Genomic DNA, 22,114 nt, shown 5'->3' with positions numbered 1-22,114 from the left:
GGCGTGTGGGACAGCAAACGGTGCTGCAAGGGTGGTTGTACCCCCTGCTTCCAGCCTTCCTCACCTTCCCCCCTGCACTGGGGTGGGTACATCATATTGCAGGAGCAGCTGTTGGGGACTAAGTCTCCAAAGCGGGTAAAAATTCCCCCTATTCTCCTCCCTGCTCAGAGACAAGTCTCCTCCCCTCCACTTCCCCCTTTCCTCCACCCACCACTGCCACTGTCCCTGCTGTCCCAGGGACAAAGGGAGCTCAAGAGTTGCTTCTACCCAGCTTTGGCTAGGCTGCATTTGGGCTGAGCTCATTCTAGGACAACAGCAGCACCAGGCAGGTGCCCCATCCCCGCAGCTGTTCCCAGGTTGGGGGGAACATATGGAGGAACCAGGCAAGGAGGAGGAACCCACCTGCCACTGTCCCAGGCTGAGCAGGACACCAAGCTGGGTGGAGCTGCAGGCACTCTGAGGGTTGGGCCAAGATCCAGAATGACAAGTTGCAACAAGGTCAAATGCAAAGTCCTGCGTTTGGGATGGAATAACATCATGCACAAATGCAAACTGGGGAATCAGTGACTAGGCTGCAGTACTGCAGAGAAGGACCTGCAGGTTACAGTATACCATGAGCTGAATATGAGCCAACAGGGTGCTCTTGTCACAAGAAATGGCAACATCATACTAGCCTGTGTTAACAGAAGCAAATCAAGGGAAGTGATTTTTCCACTCTATTCAACACTGGCGAAGCCTCACCTGGAGTACTGTGTCTACTTTAGGCCCCACACTTCAAAAAGGACGTGGATAGTTTGGAAAGAGTCCAACGTAGAGCAGGAAAAATTATTAGGGGCCTGGGAGGCAAGACTTGTGAGGAAAGGCTGAAAGAACGAGGGTTATTCGTTTGATCTGGAGAAGACTGAGGGGGGATTTGATAACAGTCTTCAAATAGAAGGGTGAGTACAGAGAGGATGGAGATAGGCTTTTCTCTGTGGCTGTAGGGGACAGGACTAGGAGCAATAGCCTCAAACTGCAGCAGGGGAAATTTAGGTTGGACATTAGAGGAGTTTCCTGGCTATGAGGGTGGTCAAGCATTAGAACAGGCTACCTAGAGAAGTTATGGACTCTCCAGTCTTGGAAGTTTTCAAGGGTAAGTTGGATGCTTGGCTGAAATGGAGATGACAATCAGTCATGATGACCACAGAGCAGTAAAGGACATGCAGGCAGAGACAAGCTGACAAAAGTGCCTAGCTAAGCAGTGAAAGAACCACCAACAGTAAAACCATTCATTTGGAAACCCATCCCAAAGGCTAGAAAACTTGCTTCTAAATCAGATTAATTCAGTGTGGCTCAAAACCCCTTAGGATTCAAAACGGACATTTTTTATGAAAGGACTCAAGGTCACTCCTCCTGAAACAAACTCCCAAGCAGAGGCTAGCCCTTAAACTAACCAGGAACAAGGCACTCATATTCCAGATACACACAGAGAGGTAATCAGAGATCATTCTATCTGCAGACGAACCCTAAGACTCTTATTGTCTACAATTAGAGAAGATGTAAACTCCCCCACCCTCTTCCCTCTGGTGTACAGACTCAGCAGACTCCTTCCCCACCCCCACATACAAGCACTGCCTATGAAATATGTGGTGCTATCTACTCCCTACCTCTCCCCGCCTCCCCCACCTTGCTGCCCCAGGCCCTGGCAGCTGTGCTAAGGCACAGCAGAGTATGTGTGCACACACCCCATGGCTGTTGTAAATGTTCGGCAGAGCTGAGACTGCCCTGCCCCCACAATTAATAAATCTGCAAGTTGGAACTGAGCCAACAGAGACTAGAGGTAGAGATGGCCGTCCTACTAGCCCTTCCTTTGGAGAGGGGGACAACAACATAGGATATGAAAATCTGCCTCCAGTGAGGAGCTGTGCAACCTTCCCCCTCATCTCTCTGGTTTCAGGCCCCCTCCCTCATCTCATGCCAAGCCATGTTCCAGGCATTCATTAACCCAGGGTGGGGCCCTCTTTTTATTGCACATTCCATTCTCTGCCTCAGACACCTGAAACCACTGGGGGAAGGGAGGAGGAGGCAGACAGTCAGACACACACATACACACACCTTCCTGGCTCACTAGGATCCAAGGTTTACCTACACCACATTCACTGCTGTTTCATCCCCTCTCTTTTGAAAGGCCCCAGTGTGAGCTGTGCAAGTCTTACACAAAAGCATCCAGAGTTGAGGGCTTGTAAGGGTACATCCCTCCTTGCAGTAGCTGTTGGGACCCAACTGTAATGCAGATATACCCATGCTAGCTTAAACTACAGTAGCTGGTTTTGGTACTGCCAGCAGCATATTTATACCGACGCAGAGCTCAATCAATGCAGGCTGTCCGAGAAGCTGAGTAAACGGGCAGGATAGCCCACACTGGTCACTGAGGGCATTTATACAAATACATTTTAGTGCTCCGACTTCCCAGAGATCCGGTGGATTGGATCAGAGTCGATTAATCGAATCTGTTGTGCATGTGAGCTGATGCGCACTGCACTGCAGTGCATGCAGTTGTATAAGTGGCAAAATGCACAGCGCACAGAAAATGGCAGTGGTAAGCTTTTGAACTAAAACACCTTAAATGTGTTTTAGTTTAAAAGCACGCCACCACTATTTTCTAAGTGCTGACGTGCATGTTGATGCTTAAACAAGTGCATGTACCGCAACACCAGGTGCTTTTAAAAGTGCCCAGCGCTGTAGTGCAAGCATGTATACAAATGCCCTGAGCTAGCTAGGGTAGGTGTATGACGGATTGTGATTACAGTGGTACAGAGATACCTTAAGCAGAGCATACTGGGCCAAGAAGACTGAGGGACAGCTTTCCCACCTCCATAACCCACCAGGCCCTATCACAGGACCCAATTTCCCCATGTCCACATCCACACATTCTATCTCCCTCATCCCCCATGTAAGGTTGGCCTTCTGTACCCTACAAGAAAAGGAGTGGTTTTGCCTTCAGAATCAATTAGACTTGGCTGCTGTTCTGCATCTACTGCTGCCCTGCCTCATGCCATCACAGCACAGGGCAGTGTAGCAGCAATAGGCCATCAGCTCATTACTGCTGCCTCTTTGAATAGCCCAGGAAAGAACCAGGCCAGCCCCCAGGGACATGGAAAGAAGAGAGTAACAAAGGTGGCCTCTGAGGAATAACTGGTTCTTGGCTGGGACATGGAGGGAGCAGCTGATGGAAGGAGTTTCCCAGAAAGTCTCTTGGTGTGATCCAACTCTGCTGGCCCATTCTCTAATGGTGTGTGCTGTATTTGCAGCTGTCCATCTCATCAGCTTGGGCATATCTGGTTCCTGCTGGAGGGGCTTCCTTTGCATTAAAGTCTCACATGTAGAAATAAGACAAGTAGTCTCAAGTTCTGTTAGAAACTTGGATCATTTAGGCACCTTAAATTAAAAAATAAAACAGAGAACATACTATTTCTAATCTGGTTCAACCCACTGCCACTTAACTCCACTATTCATATTAAATAATTTTTGTACACTAAGTGGCCTGGGAGCCTGACACTTAGCCAGAACCATAGAAAACAGAGTACAAAGAGTTAGATACTATCTACTTCCGTAGACAGACAAATCTGAAGATGGGAAATGGAACTATTTCCTATGGTAGAATGCTTAAAGAAGACAGGACTCCCTACTGTAAGCTCCAGTGATTCCACGGTACTAAAATTACAGTAGCACTTAACTAATTTGCACGAAGGGAAGGCAAACTCATTGTGATGTCCTTAATTTAGCATCCGTTTGCTTGCTAACTGGCAACATACAACATGTACACATTGTTGTTTGATTTGACCATAGTTCAAATGATGATAATACTATGTGTGTGACACTAATATTTTTGTAGAATGCTTTGTTTTACTACATAATGGAGTCTTGGTAACCACGTGCCCTAGCACATGTTACATTTAAGGTGTTCATTGCTCCATAAACAGTAACCTGGTCACATGTTAAACCAATTTATGGTAGATAATACAGCAAACAAGTCACAAAGATATTCCATATTATATTCCATTATATGTGGAATATCTTTGTGGCTTGTTTCTATCATGCCTTAAACTGAATGTGTGGCATGTTGGAGCTGACCCATGACAGATCTCCATGCTCAACTAAGCATAGAGATCTCACATGGGGACCTCCAGGGTCTGGGACTCAGTCATTTCCTACCCGATTAGTGGGATCAGGCTGAGGTCCTGGACCATTGGGTCCTGCACCTCATGCCCCATCCAATCCCCAGAGGCAGATGTGAGTCTGGCATCAGGCGGTATCTCCCTGATATCAGGCTCACTGTACCCTGGACCTGTAAAAAGCAGGCATGGACTTGGAAATCCCAGCTGCACACATGCCTTTTTAAGTTCCCAGAGCACCCTGGAAGCAACAGCTCAGAGCTCTGCTCTACAGCTGTAATTGTTACTTCCTGCTGTGGGGCATGGGCAGCTGGGGACCCAGGAGCTCTGAGCTCCCAGCTGCCTGTGCCCTGTACTGTGGGTACTGGCACATAGGCAGCTTTAAAGAACATTACTAAGGCAGCTTCCCTGGGCTTCCCTACCAGGGATTTTCAACCCCTTGCCGAGCAGCTCTGGCCAGGCTGCCCAGTGCAAGAGATCTCCAAGTGGTGTTTAAAGTCCCCAGTGGGGGAAACCCTTTGGCTACCTCTTCCACTGGGAGCCTAAGTCATAAAAGTCCATGGCTAAATGTATTCAATCTGTGCAGGTTAGTCTACACTGCATAAGTTTAACAGATAAGCAAGTGAACAGACATTCACTTTTGATTCCACAAATGCAGCCACATGCCTGCAGTGGCCCAGGCCAGAAACCAAGGGAGCTAGAACACACCTCCCTGCTCAGCTGAAGAAGACAGCTTGGGCCAAGACTAGCCCACCCACCCTGTGATGGGGGGACTTGCAGGGAAGGAGCAAAGCATCCTGGGATGCTGGAGGACTGTGAATTAACTTGAATCTAGAGGAGATCTAGGACAGAAGTTCAATAAATTGATTTAACCTAAATCAGTTAAGTACGATACTACATCCATCCAGGTTTATCTTAAACTGGTTCCAGGCATTTTGAAAGTGGTTTATGTGCACTGAACTTCTGTTGTGTTACAGATTTGAACTGGTTTCCAATCACTTATATCGGTTTATGTATAATTTCTGTCTCTAGCCACGAGGGCCAAACCAAGAGCTAGGGTCCCACCTGACTTATTTCTGGGCTCAGATTAACAGACTATATAATAGCCATGTTCTGTTCTACTTCCATAAACACAAAACCTGGGCTTGCTTTAAGCAAACCCATTGCAACAGTGGCAACCTTCCATGGAAATGTGAAGAAGATTCTCAGAAACCCAGTAAAGTTTGGTCTTATGTGGACTTTGCAACCAAACTACTCCTGTGCACAGATGTCATCTCTTCAGCTGTAGCAACACTGAGCACAGTTAAGGCACCACTGCAGATAAGCACAAACAACCAAAGCTAATCTCAGCTCATGGCTGGCTAAAAAAGGGCTATATCTGGCGTGTCCTTCTCTGCATTTGCAGTGCTGTAACAAAGAGCTAGAAAGGATTTCTTGGGTCACCACATCCACTCTCAATAGCATCAGAGAGTCCCTTTAATAAAACAGTCAAGCTCCATCTTGATACCAGTTAGGTTCCTTTCCCCTCTACAGCTGAATTGTCCCCATTGTCAGTAGAGCTGACACCATACTATGCAGCACAGGCACTAAAAACCCTATAGTGGTCTAGGAATCCTCTTATTCTGTACTGACAAGGTGTTATTTGTGCAGACACAGCTTTGTACCAATATAGTTAAATAATGTCATTTCTGATACAATCCTTCCCCAAGCCAGCTTAGAGAGGTGTTTTTCAGGGAAGGGACAATCTTCCTGGAAAACAGGCTGCCTACACAGAAATCTAATAAACAAACAGAAGCATGATGAGGAATAAATTTGTTTCTGGAAAGAAAGATGAATTTGATGCTTAAAAAAAAGACACGTAAATAGTAGCAAGCAAGCAAGCAAGCAAAAAGGAACACAAAGGAAAGCCCCACTCCCTACCACTCAAAAGAGAAACAACTTCCCATACTCAAAGCCTCAGGAATTAAGTGGGTGCCCAACAGAAGGACCGTGATAAAGAAATGCAAGAAAAATTGTTGATGTTTGAAACGTAAGGCCAGCATGGGCAACTGTCACGATTCTGTGGAGTATTTCACAATGTTTTCTGTTTTCCTTAAAGAGCCACTTCCTGGACTCATGTGATTAGAGGAGAGTCCCCTTTTGTTTAACAAGAAAAGCAAGCTTCTAGTCCTGATCACTGTGGAGAAAAGCTCCAAAACGTGAACATTGATGGCAAATCAAATTAACTTCTTAATTCTATATGTTAAAGGTTTTGTGATGGTGGGGGAAGGGGAGCTGAATTTTGTTGTTTTAAACTGTTGAGACTGACTGCACCAAATACAAGGAGTAACTCTGCGAAGCATTTACACCTGGCCCAGAGTGTATGCTGTTCCTATTGCAGGGGTGGGTAAAATGCCATTCTATCCAGCCCACGGGGCCCCTGAAAAATTTAGAAAATTAATATTTATCTGCCCCTGGCTGCCTGTCATGCGGCCCTCGATGGCTTGCCAAAACTCAGTAAGCAGCCCTCCACCCAAAATAATTGCCCACCCCTGTCCTATTGGTAACAAATAGGAAGCAGAAAGACAATTCTGTGATCCCCGTAGTGCTAATGACATTCTAGCATCAGCTCCATCTGGCAAAGCTAAGTATTTCACAGAATCATAGAAAATGAGGGTTGGAAGGGATCGCAGGAGGGCATCTAGTCCAACCCCCTGCTCAAAGCAGGACCATCCCCATCCCAGCCAAGGCTTTGTCTAGCCAGGTCTTAAAAACCTCCAAGGATGGAGATTTCACAACCTCTCTGGGTAACCTGTTCCACTGCTTCTCCTAGTGAGAAAGTTTTTTCTAATATCTAAATTAAACTTCCCTTGCTGCGACTTGAGACCATTGCTCCTTGGTCTGTTATTTGTGGATATTTTCTAACGTCTGCATGCTTATGGCCCCATCCTGCAAAGATGCTGAGGCACCCTCAACTGCTCTTCCCTTTAATGAATGAAGCAGGGGCTCAATAAGCGAGTCTACACGTTGCCCTATGGTGACGTAGCACCATAGTAGCAATCACATGGGTCTACACATGATAGCCAGCTATGTCGCCGTAGTGGTGTGCTCCCCCAGTATAGTGCACCACTATGGTGACGTAGCCGGGAAACTTACCTGTGTGTGCGCACAGTGCAGTAACAGCCAGTATTGTGCCATGCTTTAGTACTTCTAAAACAACTTCCTTTTGAAAGTACTAAGGCACAGCAACCTGTAGACATGCCCAGCTATTGTTAGGCTCCAGCACCATTGGCGACACATAGGGGGTGCACATGGATGCATGTGCACCCCCTCAGCATGGCGGTGCACACCCTGCAAAAAAGGCACTGCTGACACTGCCAGTGGCGCCTGCGGGCAGTTGCTGCTTGCCACCCCCTCCTTCGCTGCCAACACTGCCAGAGGCATCTGCAGGTGGTTGCTGACTGCCAGTCCACACTCACGACGCACTCACGAACCCTGCCTCCTCCCACCCTCCCGCCCTGACAGCACAGCAGCTGCCTGCAGAAGCTCGCCATGCTCCCCCAGCCTCCAAGGACACACGGCGTTCATGTGCACCAAATGTTAATTTAAGTAGCATAAATTCAGCACATGAAAGTCCTAGTACAAAAACCTTGCTAGTGATGATGGCAAACAGTTTAAATGAAGCAGCACCTTCCTACTAGAAAGTGGGCAGAAAAACAGTGCTGGAGGGAGCCTGAATTTTACATAATGGTCATTTTTGCCCTACTAGTTATGGTCACCTAAATCAGCTCATGTCGTGTTCTAAGCATGAAGTGATTTATCAGTCCATTGTAAAGTATACATACAGCTTAGACTTCAAACCTGCTAACATTTCAAAAGGAACTGAGTTATGCCCAAGGAGACTGTCATTGCTCAACATTGCCATCAGCTCTGCCAGCTGTGTGCCAGGGAAACCATGCCACATACCTTTCACAGTCTCTGTAGGAGGGGACCCAATCCCACCATCAACTCTGGCATTCCCCCTGAAAGGGCATAATCCTACAAGGTGGCTTAACTCAGAGGAAGCCTAAAAGGGTAAGTCTGCATGGGTCTCTTGAGAGTTTAGTTGAGTGATTATAAAGGCTGAATTATTCTATGCCATCCTTTAAAGATGTACGATTTAATTCTTGATTGGTTTGTGGCCTCTTTATCCCATCCAAGTACTGTAAGCACACCACAAACTAGGCCAGAGACCACATCTAGGTAAATGGATTCTCCTGGACAGGATGGACCCATTGGGATGGCTCTATTTCTTTCTTTTGTGTCCCCAAACAGGTGTGTGCTGGGGATAGTCTGATAAGCCCACAAAGGACCTCGAGCCAGAGCATAAACTAGAACAGCCTTAAAGTTGCTGTGATTTATACCAGGAGGAGACTAACCGGATATCTAAAAAAATCTGTTTCCTCCAGCTTCTTAGGCCAAAAGGGGAAACAAGAGGAGTGGAGAATAGGGCTACAAGCCTTAGGTCACCAGTGCTCACCACTTCAGGGCGCTGGCAGGAAATCACAGAATTGGGCAATTAACAGTCATGGTGACTAATGCTATAGCTGAAAGCAGAGAGTTTCTTTTACCTGCCTTCTGACACAGTCTTCATACAAAGAGGTTTCAACACAGGCCTGAGGAAAGATGAAGGACTCAGCAGAGGGGCAGCCACGGTCCAACATCAGCACACGCAAGGCTTGAAAAAGGAATTCTCCAGCGATGAATTGGAGCTTTTCCTTGGTGAGTGCAGGCATCGGCAGAGCGAAGGCTACCAGGCTTGATTCATTTCCCCTACCGCTGCTTGCAGCAGTCTAAGCAGTGATGAAACTGCAGAATTACATCCCTCCTTACACTCACTGAGCGTCTCTGGAACACAGCTCCTGCAGCCCATCACATTCCTCAACGAGACTTGGCAGGCTCTGGACTGCTTCACTGTGCTCAGACCACAGCAGACAGCAACACAGAACTGAATCTGGTACGTTTTACTTTGGCGTGGGAAAGCAGAGAGCACCAGAGGCGACTGCAGACAGAGGAAGACTGACCTGGAGGAAAACGATCAGAGTATGCAGAAGAGGAAGGAAAGGGATGGAAAGAGCCACTCTGCTTAGCTGGGGGAGGAGGGAAAAAGAAAGAGGAGTCATATCCTCACAACAGCTGAGGGAAAAAGCAAAGAAGGCAGCCATCGGTGAGGAAGAAGGAATGAAGGAGAGTCTCTCCCTTCTGCTGTTAGGGAATGACGAGGAAGAGGAGAGAGAGGATCTTCCCCATGGAGAGGGGCAGTGAAGAGGGGCTCCATCTCTTGGCAGGATACAAGTTCCTTACCATCCACAAGAGGAGGGGAGCCTGGTTTGTGAGTACGACAGGATGCAGAAAATAAAATGAATGAGGCTGCTCCCTCATAGCAGACAGGAGAAGAAAATGAGACAACAGTCCTGCTGAGACACTGGAAGAAAAAAGCAATGCTACAAAAAAATAGCAAGAGTCCTCCGATCTCTGTCTGCTTTGTTACCTGAACACAGATACTGCCTAACTGCCCACAGCTGGCTCCCTTTGCTCAATATCACCCTCTGTGGAGCCAATGCTTGCAGCAGGAGATCTAAGCCAAACATAAAATTGGCAGAGAAGCAATGACACAAACCTTGCTATGACAAAGCCACTAAACCACTCTTAGCTTCAAACATGAACAAGACAGAGCAGCAGTCAATGGAAACACGCTGTCATTATGAAACAGGCAGGCGCTGGCAGATCATATCGCACCCATGCCCTGAATGGATGTGAACAGAACTGCTTTGCTAGCTTTGTTGTGAATGGCAAAAACCACATTCTTCCAGCTTGAGGAAATTTCTGCTTTGCTACAGCCAAGAACACCAAAAGATAAGAAAGGCACACGTGTGGTAATGCTGCTGCCAAACCATGTATCTCCACATGTGGACACAGCTTGTAAGCTATGAGAACACACAGCCCAGCCTACCAATTCACAGGTGGCAAGGAGCACCAGGGCCATTGAGATCATCCATTCTGACCGCCTGCATGGCACAAGCCATACAGATAAGAATAATATAGGCTAGGAGTATCTATTTCAGCTAATCCATGCACTGCATCACTTGCGAAGCAGAGGAGCCCAGACAAAGGTTCAATTTGCAAATTGCTTTATAGGACAGTGGAGTATAAATGCCTTTCCCTAACAGCCCTCTCCAGTTTGACTAACTCTTCCAGGGCAGTCACAGAGACCTCAGTTTACAAAAACCCATTAATCTTGGATACAAATGAGGATTAGAGCTCAGTCTTCTTCCTTGTGTGTATCCAGCTTCATGACAATTTTCAGCAACCAGCTTCACTGCTCTGTCCTTTCCTCCTCTACCTTCAGTTATACACCAAATTGCAAGATCCAAAGATTATTATTAAAACTGAAAAGCTAGGTGCTCAGAAGTGAGGCAAATACCAGCACTGGAGTTCTCCATACCGCCTGAAATTTGCTCACCTTGTGTTCATATCTTGAGATAATGTTTGAGATGCTGATCACTCTTGTTACAGCTTGTAAATGTATAAGCAGTTGACACCAGGGTTTTGCAATGCAAATCAGCAAGTGATCTCAAAACTAACTGGTGCTCCCCAACCCACTTCTAACACTCTTCAAGGGCTGAGTGATGAGCAGGTCTTGCTTTCCCTGTCTTTTGCTTTGAAAATCCCCTTTGCTCCTGAGCATGCACAGCTGGATAGCCAAGCCTCTGCAGACCACCCAACTGGAACCCCTTGGAAATTCTTCTGCTCATGCTTTGCCACATGCTGCACAGCCAAGCAGCGTCCGAAAGCTGTATCCAGGAGCTTTGACTTCCAGTTGCCCACTGTAACCACGCTACCACTGCACACGGCATGTGAGATTTCCAGACGTGGCTGTGGACTGTAAGGGGTCCATCATGAGATACCCCAGAGATGATTTTCAGACTTGCTGGAGTGGATACCATACCCAACTGCATCTACTAGAAGCAAAGAAACTGATGGGCACCACGGACAGCCACAGAGGCCAGAACAGCTTCTATTGAACTAATGGGAGAAATGAACCCCAGGTTCTAGAGCCTTTCACTGCAAGCACCCTGCCACCAGCCCCAATAGAATTAGGCTGTGTGTGCTCTTGTGATTAGCTCCCTAGCCAAGCCCCTATGGTAAATAGTTATGAGCTGGGATTTGCATGGCCGCAGCTCACTTATGTTCTAGTCAGGGACCTACCTCATTGGGGAAAAGTCCACCTGTACCTGTCCACTCTTGGGGTTTGCACTGCATGGCTAAATATTGAGGGCTGTGATCAGAAATATACTTGAAGCCCTGTGATCTGTAAATAGTTATGAGCTGGGATTTGCATGGCCGCAGCTCACTTATGTTCTAGTCAGGGGCCTACCTCATTGGGGAAAAGTCCACCTGTACCTGTCCACTCTTGGGGTTTGCACTGCATGGCTAAATATTGAGGGCTGTGATCAGAAATATACTTGAAGCCCTGTGATCTGTGGGAGATGAGCCCATTCCCCTCCGCTCCCTGGCCTCAGGTAGTCACTTTGGCTTTCTGCCTCAAAGACATCTGTAAAATGAGGGAAATAATATTTACTTACCTACTTCACAGAGATTATTGCAGTGAAGACAATTAGTAAATGTCCAGGCAGCAGTTTGAAAGTGCTATACAAATGCTGAGCATTATTACACCTGTAACAATCCTTTCTCCATCCAAGATTCTTTCACCCGCCCTCCTGAGCTCTTCTTTTAGGTCCTGTTATCTGCATCTGTCTTGACTTGACTGGATCCCGAGCTCTTCAAGTTCAGGAGTGTGTTACCTGTGTTTGCTGTGTCAGTGTCTGGTGCTGCGTATATGCTGAATTAAACAGTAGGCAGGCTCTTCACAGAAGGTCATAGTTGTTGGCTTTGATGATTTTAGTCCAGTCTTTTTGGGTCTTCATCCATATGTACCATATTTTGTTGTGTTACAGTGATCTTATCACTAATCCTGTCATTTGGTGTGAGCACTTGAAGAAAAAACCTGCATTTAAACAAAATGCTAAAATTAGTCCACTATTTTCTCAGAGCTCATCAGATTTGACCTGGTGGGTGCATTTTGGTAGCAAAACTTTGGCAGACATCACTATGATGTAGGACAGTTTAAGCCAGTGGGTTTCAACCTTTTTGGCCTCAAAACACCCCTTGGAAAATGCCAGTTCTTAGCTTTCACTCATGTTTTGACAATGGCAAAGCACTGGAGCAATTCTTCTTTTGAAAAGATCTCAAAAAGACCACAATAGGTCAGAATGTTTTTCTCACTACAGGTTCCTATTTGAAATCTCTGAGTTTATCTTGCAAATTGTGAGTAGGTGGTTGTACACCTAACAGTACTAATATTGCACAGGACCCTTAACAGCGTGGCTCTCCAGGATGCCATAGCATGCTGATTGAGAATTTCTGATGGAGGCCTTATAGTGTTCCAGGCTATTGAATGCCTCAATAGTTTTCTTTTGCTACCTCTTTTGTATACACATTATTTACTTTGAACAACTGCAATCAAAAGGCAAGATTTATCAAAATGGGCACCTGAAACAAGTCCATATTGAGGCCCCCAAATAAGTGACTTTCAACAATAGTTGCACTATTGCCTCCCCAAGTTTTTAGAAATTATAACTTGGGCCACACAGAAGCATGAGATTTTAAAAACCTGTTAAGGTTTGCCTTAAGGTTTTAAACTTAGGTTCCACAGTCAAGATTGTTCTCTGGAAATAAGAAGGCTAGAAATTTACTCTTCTCCCCCTTTCTATAACAAAGCTGAGATTCTTACATAATCACCTTGGACTTTAGGACGAACACCAGCTATTGCAGTATTTGTGATAAAATCACAAGCATTAGCAACACTGCCATTCCATTTCATTTGGGGGCCTGTCAAGGGACTGTGAATCTTAACTGTAGGTATCCATTTTTAAATTGCACAAGCAAGCTGTAGAAGCTCCTTCCTTGACAAAGAAGCTGGATGGGCATCAGTCTCCAGTAGTTTAACAACAGTGCATTCTGCACATATACAGGGGGCTGCTGTACCAGAGAGCCCTTGAGGTCTGTCACAACCCAAAGTTGTGATTTTTGTTTGTGTGCGCGCTTCGGCACCACTAAATTATTTCCCGCTATTTGTCGCTTTCTTTGCACGGTAGAGTTCTCTGCTGCGAGAGAGAACTCTGGTGCAACAGGGGATTTCCCACCAAATTACAGCTTCTTTGCAGGGTGCATTTCTTTTGCAACATAGTGATACACGCTGCAAAGGAGTTCCCGCCATTTGTATTCGGATTTGCGCCACATTATTGGCCAATTCCTAATGTAGGCACATGTGGCGGCTAGCAATTGGCTTGCTAGCCGTACAAAAGGCTTGGGTAGTTTCCACCCAAGCTGGAGGAGGGAGGACGAGAGAGATTCTGTGTGAAGATCTCCAAGCACTGCGGACCCTTGCGGACCCAACGCGCCTCCCCTAAGCAGGCAATAGAGGCAATAGAACCGAACCGACAGAGCTTTCGTTTCTAGCCTCTCCCCGTTGCCAATCACAATCCCAGACGTATCCCTTTCCTGTAACTTCGGACCCGCGGAGCCTAAACAACTCCGGGGAACTTTTCGAACCTCGAACCGGACCCGCGGAGCTTGAATGACTCCATGGGAGCAATCGATTTGTCGTGGTCCTCTAGCGAGGATCTAAGCGGGAGCTGTGCCTGGAAACCTATCCAGCCTACACCAATACCATCTTTGGGTGTAAGTAAACAATCTTTTCAATCAACCATTACGCCTCCGTAACTAATTCTAGCTCGTGTGTAGCAAACCGCGCCGCCGGTTCTCTCCAACCCCACGTGCCCGGGCTGCTGGCCACAGCCCGCGTGCATGAAGACGGGCCCGGCTCACCCCCGGCTTGCACATGGCGACGGGAATGAGATCGGAATTGCCGCCGCACATGGCGACAAAGGTGGGATTGGGGCTCGGCCCACACATGGCGATGAGGATGGGATCGGGGCTCGGCCCACACATGGTGACGAGGATGGGATCGGGGCTCGGCCCGCACAAGGTCCTTTCCAACATCAAGAACCTATGACATTCTTGGCTGAAGACTACGCTTAGCTTATGTCCTAGGCTCAGGCTCTGTCACCACCTGTAAGATTACTCCTACCTCAGTAACATCTCTCCCCACTATGGCAGTGTGCAGATGTGAAAATACTCTCCTTGCCACAATTTGGTGCATTTGAGCATGAGAAGCTTGGCTTTTGATTTTAGCCCATAAGGGTCCGTTAATCTTTTTCTGTAGTGAATTGCCCTGGTGATTCTGTCCTCAGCTCCTGAATCTCATTTGGAATTTGCTTTTCATTCATTCATTTGGTTCCCTTGTCACAAATCAATCTACTGGAGAACACTTCAATTTAATTTATCGAGGGACTGAGAATTCTTCCCCTGCATCCCCCTTTATTTGTAAAATATCTTACAAATATATTTTGCTTTTCTATTCATTAGTTGTGCTGAGCATGACAAGCATCTGACAAAGGCCAAGTGTTACTGTATCCCTGGTCCACCATCCTCATGCAAAGCATTGTTTCCATTTTGCTGTGACTGTGGCAAACAAACAGTAACTCTATTGCTTCTCACTACTGATCTTCATGCCTTGATACTGTCATCATGATCAAGATGATAGCAGCATCACTGAGGTGCATGAAGCTTTACAGGTAGATGAAAACAGAACTACATTTCCTTGGCTTTGAAAACATTCACCAGACAATTCAATGGTCATGTTTTTCTCATGTGTAATCAGTCTCAGGCTGCCTTTTATGGCCCTAACCTGCCCTTGTGACTGAGCACAATATACACCATGATGAAGTAATTGGCTTGTCTGGCCTTGCTGTTCCTAGATAAGCCAATTTCATTGCTCCAGCATGTCCAGAGGGCTTGCCCTCCTTCCCAGTGACCAGAAAGGAGGAGAGAAACGGAAGCAAGCAAGTGTGTTTGCTGTGCAGAGAAAGGAAGGGATGGTGGCACAAAGGGAAGTCTTCAAGTATGTCTCATCTTCATAAGCAAAATCCTCTAGACAAGGGGTTCTCAATCCATGGGCTATGGCGGGTCGGCTGCCAGTCCGCAGGACAGTCAGCTGCCAGACCGCATGTGGCCACAGACCAGCAAACCACAGGCCCCCAGAGCCAGGCGGAAAGGCCACAGCTCCTTTCACAAGGCCCGTGGCAGTACAGGGTTTCCCCCTGCCTCCCCCCGGGGAAGTGGGGGTTATCCTTGTCTTCCAGCCCGAAATTTCAGCCATGGTCGGCTGTGACTGCTGGGCCATGGTTTGCCGGGCCATGGCATAAAAACTTTGGGAACTCCTGCTCTAGACAATACAGAGGGAGCAAAGAGGATGATGTCAAGAGGCCTCAAAAGCACCCAAAGGCAAGGATTTTGACAGCAATGCTGACCTTAGCTACCAGGCAGAGTGCTTAGTAGTTCTGGCTTCTCTGATACCTCATCATATGGTGATATATGTTTCTGCATCACCTGTGCCTTGAGGAAAGTCTTCTACAGCTCACAACTGGTAGCTGGGTCCTTTCCTTTGAGCCACTCATCTACCGCCTGTCTCCTTTTTGTAAGCTGCCTTAAGATGTACAGCTTTACCAGGGTTACAAACAGAACTGTAACCTCTCAATGGGGCGGTCTCCAACCCACACCCATTCTCCTAACATTTTTTAATGTCCTCTCCAGTACCCCTAACAGCCCTTTGCTGAATCCTGATGCTGCCACACCTCTCGCCCAAACACATCTGAGGGGAGGGAAAACAAAAAAAGTACCTGTCTGAAAGTTTACACCCTTTCCTCCCCCACCCCAGCTCTCAAGACTGGACTCCTTAAGGTGAATACAAATGTGTCTTACAGGGGATGTGTGTGTGTTGGAGGGCACTGGCGACAACACAGTGGCTATGGGTGAGGCATATAATAACAATTATTATTATTATATGCCACTAACAATTATGATGATTATTTATATGCCAGTAGTCCTCGAAGGCCCCATCAAGATTGGTACTCAACACACTGTAGAAACACAGTGAAAGACTACCCTTGTTCTGAAGACCTTACCATATAAACAGGGCACAAAGCAGCCAGGACACACACATCATACAACAGAAGGAATTTCTGTATATAGAGATATAGTGTTAATATAATCTCAACAACATATATACACACTTGCATATATATATGTGGCTATACATGCATGTGCATACATTATGCTTGGGACTTTTTGTTTTTTTACATTATTATGATCTCTGCTTGTTTAATTTTTTCTAAGCGCTACCTGAAGCTAGGAGGCCTGGTCTCAGCTTGTAAACTATACAGGTATAAATGTTCAGGCCTGGGATATGATTTTTCTGTGAAAGCAGTTACATTGTTACAAGCGCACAGACAGCCTTGCCAAAGTAAAGATGGGCGTACACCAGTTCAGCTATTCCTTTTCATGCTCAGGAATAAGCTGCACCAGGATAAGCATTTTCATACTAGTGCAAATGGACCGGGACTCAGGAGAACAGGGGTATATTCCCAGCTCTGCCACACACCCGCTGGGTGGCCTTATACAAGTCACTTCCTCTCTCTGTGTCTTGGTGTTTTGATCTGCAAAACAGAAGCAACAACAGTGACCTCCTTTCAAAAAGCGCTCAGATATTTACTGATAAAAGCCCCCTGGAAGAGCGGGGTATTAGAGTTCTTCTAGCATAAGAGCATCCACACTGTAACCTGGGAAACCTACTTCTGTGCTATTAGAGCAGTAAAACTCCATGACGGCCTGAAGCCAGGTCTAGGGGAGAAGCATTTTGTACTGAGCACCTTGCAAGAACAGTTGTACTGATACACTAGGCCAGCCAAGCACTCCCAAAGCAGACACAGCTACATTGGCAAAATTGTGCTTTGCACTAACACCCTTAAAGCCTCACCTCTCAGCTAAAACTACTTAGACCAGCAAAAGTGCAGTACTGCCAGTATAACTCCTCCATGCGGGGGGCTTGTGTTGGTATAACTCTCTCAGCCAGAGATCATGCCTCTTTGTGCCCCCGACAGCCAGAGCTCAAACTCTGTAGCACAGACCTGCCATAAGCATTCAGGCTGTTTGAGCAATTGCAACTGTGCATTTCCAGGCTCTTTGCTTTTTTCCCCATGTGTTTTTACAGCTCTATCTTAATATTTTGTGGTGTTCCCAATGTTTAAAATACTTCAGCACTGAAGAAGCAGGGTCCTTCCCCCTCCACTAGTGAAGCATATCTAAATATTTTAACTTGCCAGGAGTTAAATTGCATTAAGTAGCTTCAGCTGACCAAGGGAAAGTGCAACAGAAGCTGCTGCCACCCTTGGGCACACTGCCATCTCGTGGAGGTTGTGCACGATGACAATGTTTGTCTGTAATCCAGGCTCAGGTTGTGTGTCATGGGGTCACCCTGTAAACCTCAGGTGACCTTATCAGTGCTTGAGACTTAGAAAAATATCAGCCCTGAAAGGAACCAGTTGTGATCAGAATCCCCTGGATCTCAGGACACAGCAGCTTCCCTCTCCAAGCTAAACCAGGACTCACGCATTCCCTCAGCGACTATGCTGTTAATCTCTCTCCGGTTAATACCATCCAGGCATGGCAGAACACAGTTGGTGAAAATGATTTTCTTCTACCCTTGAGGTCTTCTCTCTTGGCCTACAAAAAGAGACCCAGCCACCCCATTGCACCCTGTAACCCTGCAAGTAGGGCAGCTGCCTAAAGGTCAGAGATCAGTTTTTGAATCCCTGCTCTGACTTGAAGCAGAATTTTGAACCCAGGCCTCTCCTCCAGGAAGACTTTGGGATGAGACTTTCTCCTGCAACTTCCCAACCTAGTACAAGTAATAAAATATTCACTGAAACAGGGATTTGGATCTGCTTCTCTCGCATCCCAGAGGAGCTCTCAAATCACAAGGGTATTGGGTTAAAATGGAAGGCAATTCCCACCCCCACAAACAGTGTTGCTCCTCTGGTTATATCTTGTGTGAGGCCCAATCTGACAGGCAGACTGAAAATGCACTGAAGGGATAGGCAGGGGCACATCAAGTTTGAGGCCCCCATTAAGGGTTAAGTACATGCCAGGTCCTATGTATCTGGAGGCATGCTCAGTGGCAGAAACTTCAGTAGCAGCAGACTTAGAAGCCTGTGTAGTTAGGCAGCAGCTGAGCTGGGCTTTGGAGGATTGCAGTGATCCCTAAATATTGAATATTGACATCCAAAGTGGCCATTTAGTCCCTGTGGGCCTAGCTCCTGGTCAACAGGCACTTCTTCCTGGCCTGTTCTGTCTGGGACACAACTTCAGGGGGTTAGTTTATGACCACCTGCTCCAAAGCCAACTCCAGCATATCCTCTGACAGCCTGATTGCAGACATCGATTCCTGTAACACAACCTATTTTGCATATACTCCCCAGGCACTTCTACAGATGTTCTTCATCTGATCCCTACCTGCTCTAAAACACCCTCTATGAATAACTTCCTCCTGAACCAAGGTCCTAAATGTCTTCCAGTGCCAGAAGAAAAAACACCCTCCCATGGTCCATGAGGCTCTGATCCACTCCCACAGACCCTCCATCCTTGATCCCATTCAATTCTTATACACTCTCCAGCACTGTCATACACCCTCCTCGCACGATCCAACTGAGCTCCAAACCACTGCTCCCTGACTAATCAAGCTCATAGGTCTCCTGCAATAACTGAGGCTATATTTGTTGAGATGGTATTCCGAGCCAAGGAAGAATTTAGTGGTAGGGGTAGTGTTTTTATTTTTTACTGAATGACTAATTGAACTGCACAAGCAGCAGAGCTGTAAATCAAGGAGGCCAGTTCAGAAAGTTTATCACAGAAAGCACTCTGTGCTTCTCAGTGAAGCAGGATAAGTGTTGCACATCCAGAAGGCAGAACACAGTTACCGAGCAACTTTCTTCTGTTCACGAACCATTCTGTGGGTGTTGGGTACACTACAACCAAGTCACAGACCTCCTCCCACAAGGCCGCTTCAATATACCCTCTTCCCCACACTCAATCTAGCTTCCATAGGCTCATAATCTTTGGAGAGTGTAACTGTCCCTTCCTACCAAGGTATACTCTGTACAGAGACAAAGGGACCATAGTGAATTAATGTCATGCTGATGCCCTGAATCCATGCCCCATGGTCACTTAGAGCAGCACTGAATCTATTCTAACTTACACTCAGCATCCAAGGACCTAAAAAAACATCACAAATCTTAGGGAAGTTCACGGATAACAATTATACAACACAATACAATGTTTCAGCAAAAATGGCCTAGCTTATTCTCAGGGTAAGTGGGATCTGGCACCTACCATAAAAAGATCTTACAAAACCCAATGTTTGGAAACTAGAGAGAGGAATTCAGCTCTTTTAGTAGCCATGTTAATTAGCCACTAGAGAACAACTTAGTCGGGCACACAAGGGAATTCTAATGTATAAAAATGAAAGCCAAATTTTTCCCTAACAGAGAGCTCAAGCAGAAGTTCTGGGTATGATATAGAAGTTACTAAGAGTGGTTCTATGGCCTACTCTACACTGGAAGTCAGATATGACAACCACTGGGATCCCTGCTGGCCTCAAGATTTGGGAATTGGGTGTTGCATAAGCTGCAAACTCACCTCGAGGCATAGGGAGCAATGCTCCCTCTCTATATAGCGCTGACACGACTGTACCTGTATCACTGAGTTCCTCTCTGGGGTCCATGTTAGAAAGAGGAGTTCACTAAAGAGCTACAAAAATGAAAAAGACTAAATAGGCTGAAAGGGTAGACTGTAAAGAGAGATTATTCACCTCTTTTTTTCTGTTTAGAAGCTGCCAGTAAACAGGCCCCAATTTTTTTTCAGTTTTGTTTTTTTTATCAGTTTCTGTGACCTGGTCCTCATATTCACTGATAATTTCTGCAAGTGGCTTGTGGTATGCTGTGCTTTCACGCACACGGGTTTGACACTGGCTACATAGTTTGCGCTGTTTTGATCAACACACAGAAACTTATCTCGTGACCTGTTCCCTGACTGAATGACTGTCACTCTTTGAATAAAGTTTCTGGGATGAATATTCATTAATTCAAAATCAATTTCCACTATGGTATTTTTTTTAACATTTCATAAATGTTGCCTTGCTAGACCTCCTGTGGAAAGTGAACACAAGGGTACCAGGAATGCAAATGTATTGCATTAGTTTTAAAAGTTTTCCAGATCACCATGCAGTGAAAACTTTTTGCCATGTGCCCTCCCCTCTAGTCTCTGGATCTTTGAAATGAGCGAGTTCCAAGAAGGAGCAAAAATATTAGGACAGTGCAGGAGGGTTTGACTGTGAGCAATAGCATCAAGTTAGGAAAGGCCTGATCATCACAAACAACTGCCTCCTTCCAATTAAATGTTTGGTTGGGAGAGAGCTTCCCAAAGAGTAAAAAAGTTCCCTTGCATGGATGAAGTAAGTGAATCCCAAAACCCATAGGTCCCACCTCCAGGGTCATCAGAAAGACTCCCTTATTATGACAAGCAACTGCAACCTAACAATGCTTTTCATAAATGTAACAAGCTTGTAACTAGATTGCTGTAGGAACTAGTGAAATGTGCTACCAGGGAGCAGTCCTGTGTTAGAATGACTTGGAAAGCAGCTAGTACAGCCAAGTCAGATGAGGGCCTGTTTTTATCCTGGACTGATCTAGGTTTGACGCAGCTTCAAAGCCTGGGTCATGCCACCTCTGTAACTCCATTTGGTCCCAGGCTTAGATCTTGGGTCCCACTTACCCTCTTTTTCTGTGCCCCATCCAGCTGCCCATTCCAACCCATCTCTCATCTGCTATGTACTTCACCGAGCCACAAACTCCTCTCAGAAACCCCGTTTTGGTCCCAATCTAAATCTGTAGCACCCTACAGGACTAGCTTTTATTGCTTCCTCCCCTGACTATCCACTCCCAGGACGATGTCTGGAACAACCCTAAACATCCCCACACCCACAACCCACCCCAGCTTAAAGAAAGCCGTGTCCTGCCTGGGCACATGGTTTCATTGGGATTTTATGCCTCTTTCTCAGATCTGGGATGTTCACCTGAGCGCAGCAATAAGCTGGAGGTGTTGCAGGGAGGAAAAGCCAACGCAGGGGAACACACGGCTGCTGTGACTCCTTTATCTAAGGTGGCCGAGGGAAGGCCACGGAGACAGGAGCTCCCACGCCTGCTGCTCAGGCAGGTTTCCCCGGCCTCGCCAGCTTCCTGCAGGCTCCTTCCCATTCCCACCAGGGCCATAAAAAGTCACAAGATGTCAGCAAGAAGAAAACAGGAGCCGCGCCAAGCGGCCAGAGTTCACGCGCAGGGCCCGGACCCCTTGGCCCGCATCCCAGGAAGGCTGGCGCAGACCTGAGTGGCAGCTTTGGCAGCTGGCCTCCGTGTGCAAGTAGCACCCTTGCCCTGGGCGCTGTGCTGCGGGACCCCGACCGGGCTGGGGGGCAGGGATTTACGGGCCCGGCTGCTGTGGGACCTGCTCCTGAGGCACAGCTGCCAGCGCGGGGCTGGGCTGGGATCCCCAGGACGAAGCGCAGCCCCGGGATGGCTGTACAGCGCGGGCAGGGGGGCGCGATCCCCGGGACCCCCCGCTCCCGCCGGGATCCTACCTGCAGGGGCCGCCGAAGCGCGGCGGAGCTCGGCCCAGGTAGCGCCCAGGTGAGCCGGCCACGCCCCCGCCCCCGCCCCCGCCTGCTCCGCGCCGCGCCGCGCCGGGCGGTGGCAGGAAGCTGGACCTCCCCCTCCCCCCCCGCCGGCAGGAGCCGGGACAGATGAGCGAGCGGGGAAGAAACGTCTCGGGGGGGAAGAGGGACGGAGCAGCGCCCCGCGCCCCGCCGGCTGGGGCTGCAGCGACCCGGCCCGAGCGGACACACGGGCAGGCGCGGCGGGCTGTCCCGG

The 22,114-nt window shown here is 47.4% G+C and overlaps 1 protein-coding gene across 2 annotated transcripts in view; it reads right to left on the bottom strand.

Moving 5' to 3' along the window:
- Window positions 1–21,894, bottom strand: part of ARHGEF5 (Rho guanine nucleotide exchange factor 5) — a 47,975-nt gene extending 26,081 nt beyond the window's left edge. The window contains exons 1-2 of one of the 2 annotated variants that reach the window (XM_019482203.2): window positions 21,826–21,894; window positions 11,759–12,180 (exon numbers count right to left, since the gene is read on the bottom strand). Coding sequence is in view for 1 of the 2 variants with exons in the window: in XM_019482202.2 (XP_019337747.1) it covers window positions 8,744–8,908 (165 nt within the window). In the remaining variant the exon portion in view is untranslated. Of the gene's footprint in view, window positions 1–8,743; window positions 9,553–11,758; window positions 12,181–21,825 lie in introns of those variants that run through there. The other variant, XM_019482202.2, reaches the window with a different exon arrangement.
- Between the last annotated feature and the right edge of the window lie 220 nt (window positions 21,895–22,114).

This window comes from Alligator mississippiensis, chromosome 4, assembly GCF_030867095.1.
Source record: "Alligator mississippiensis isolate rAllMis1 chromosome 4, rAllMis1, whole genome shotgun sequence".
Classification (NCBI taxonomy): domain Eukaryota; kingdom Metazoa; phylum Chordata; order Crocodylia; family Alligatoridae; genus Alligator; species Alligator mississippiensis.
This window is presented reverse-complemented; position numbering and strand designations above follow the sequence as displayed.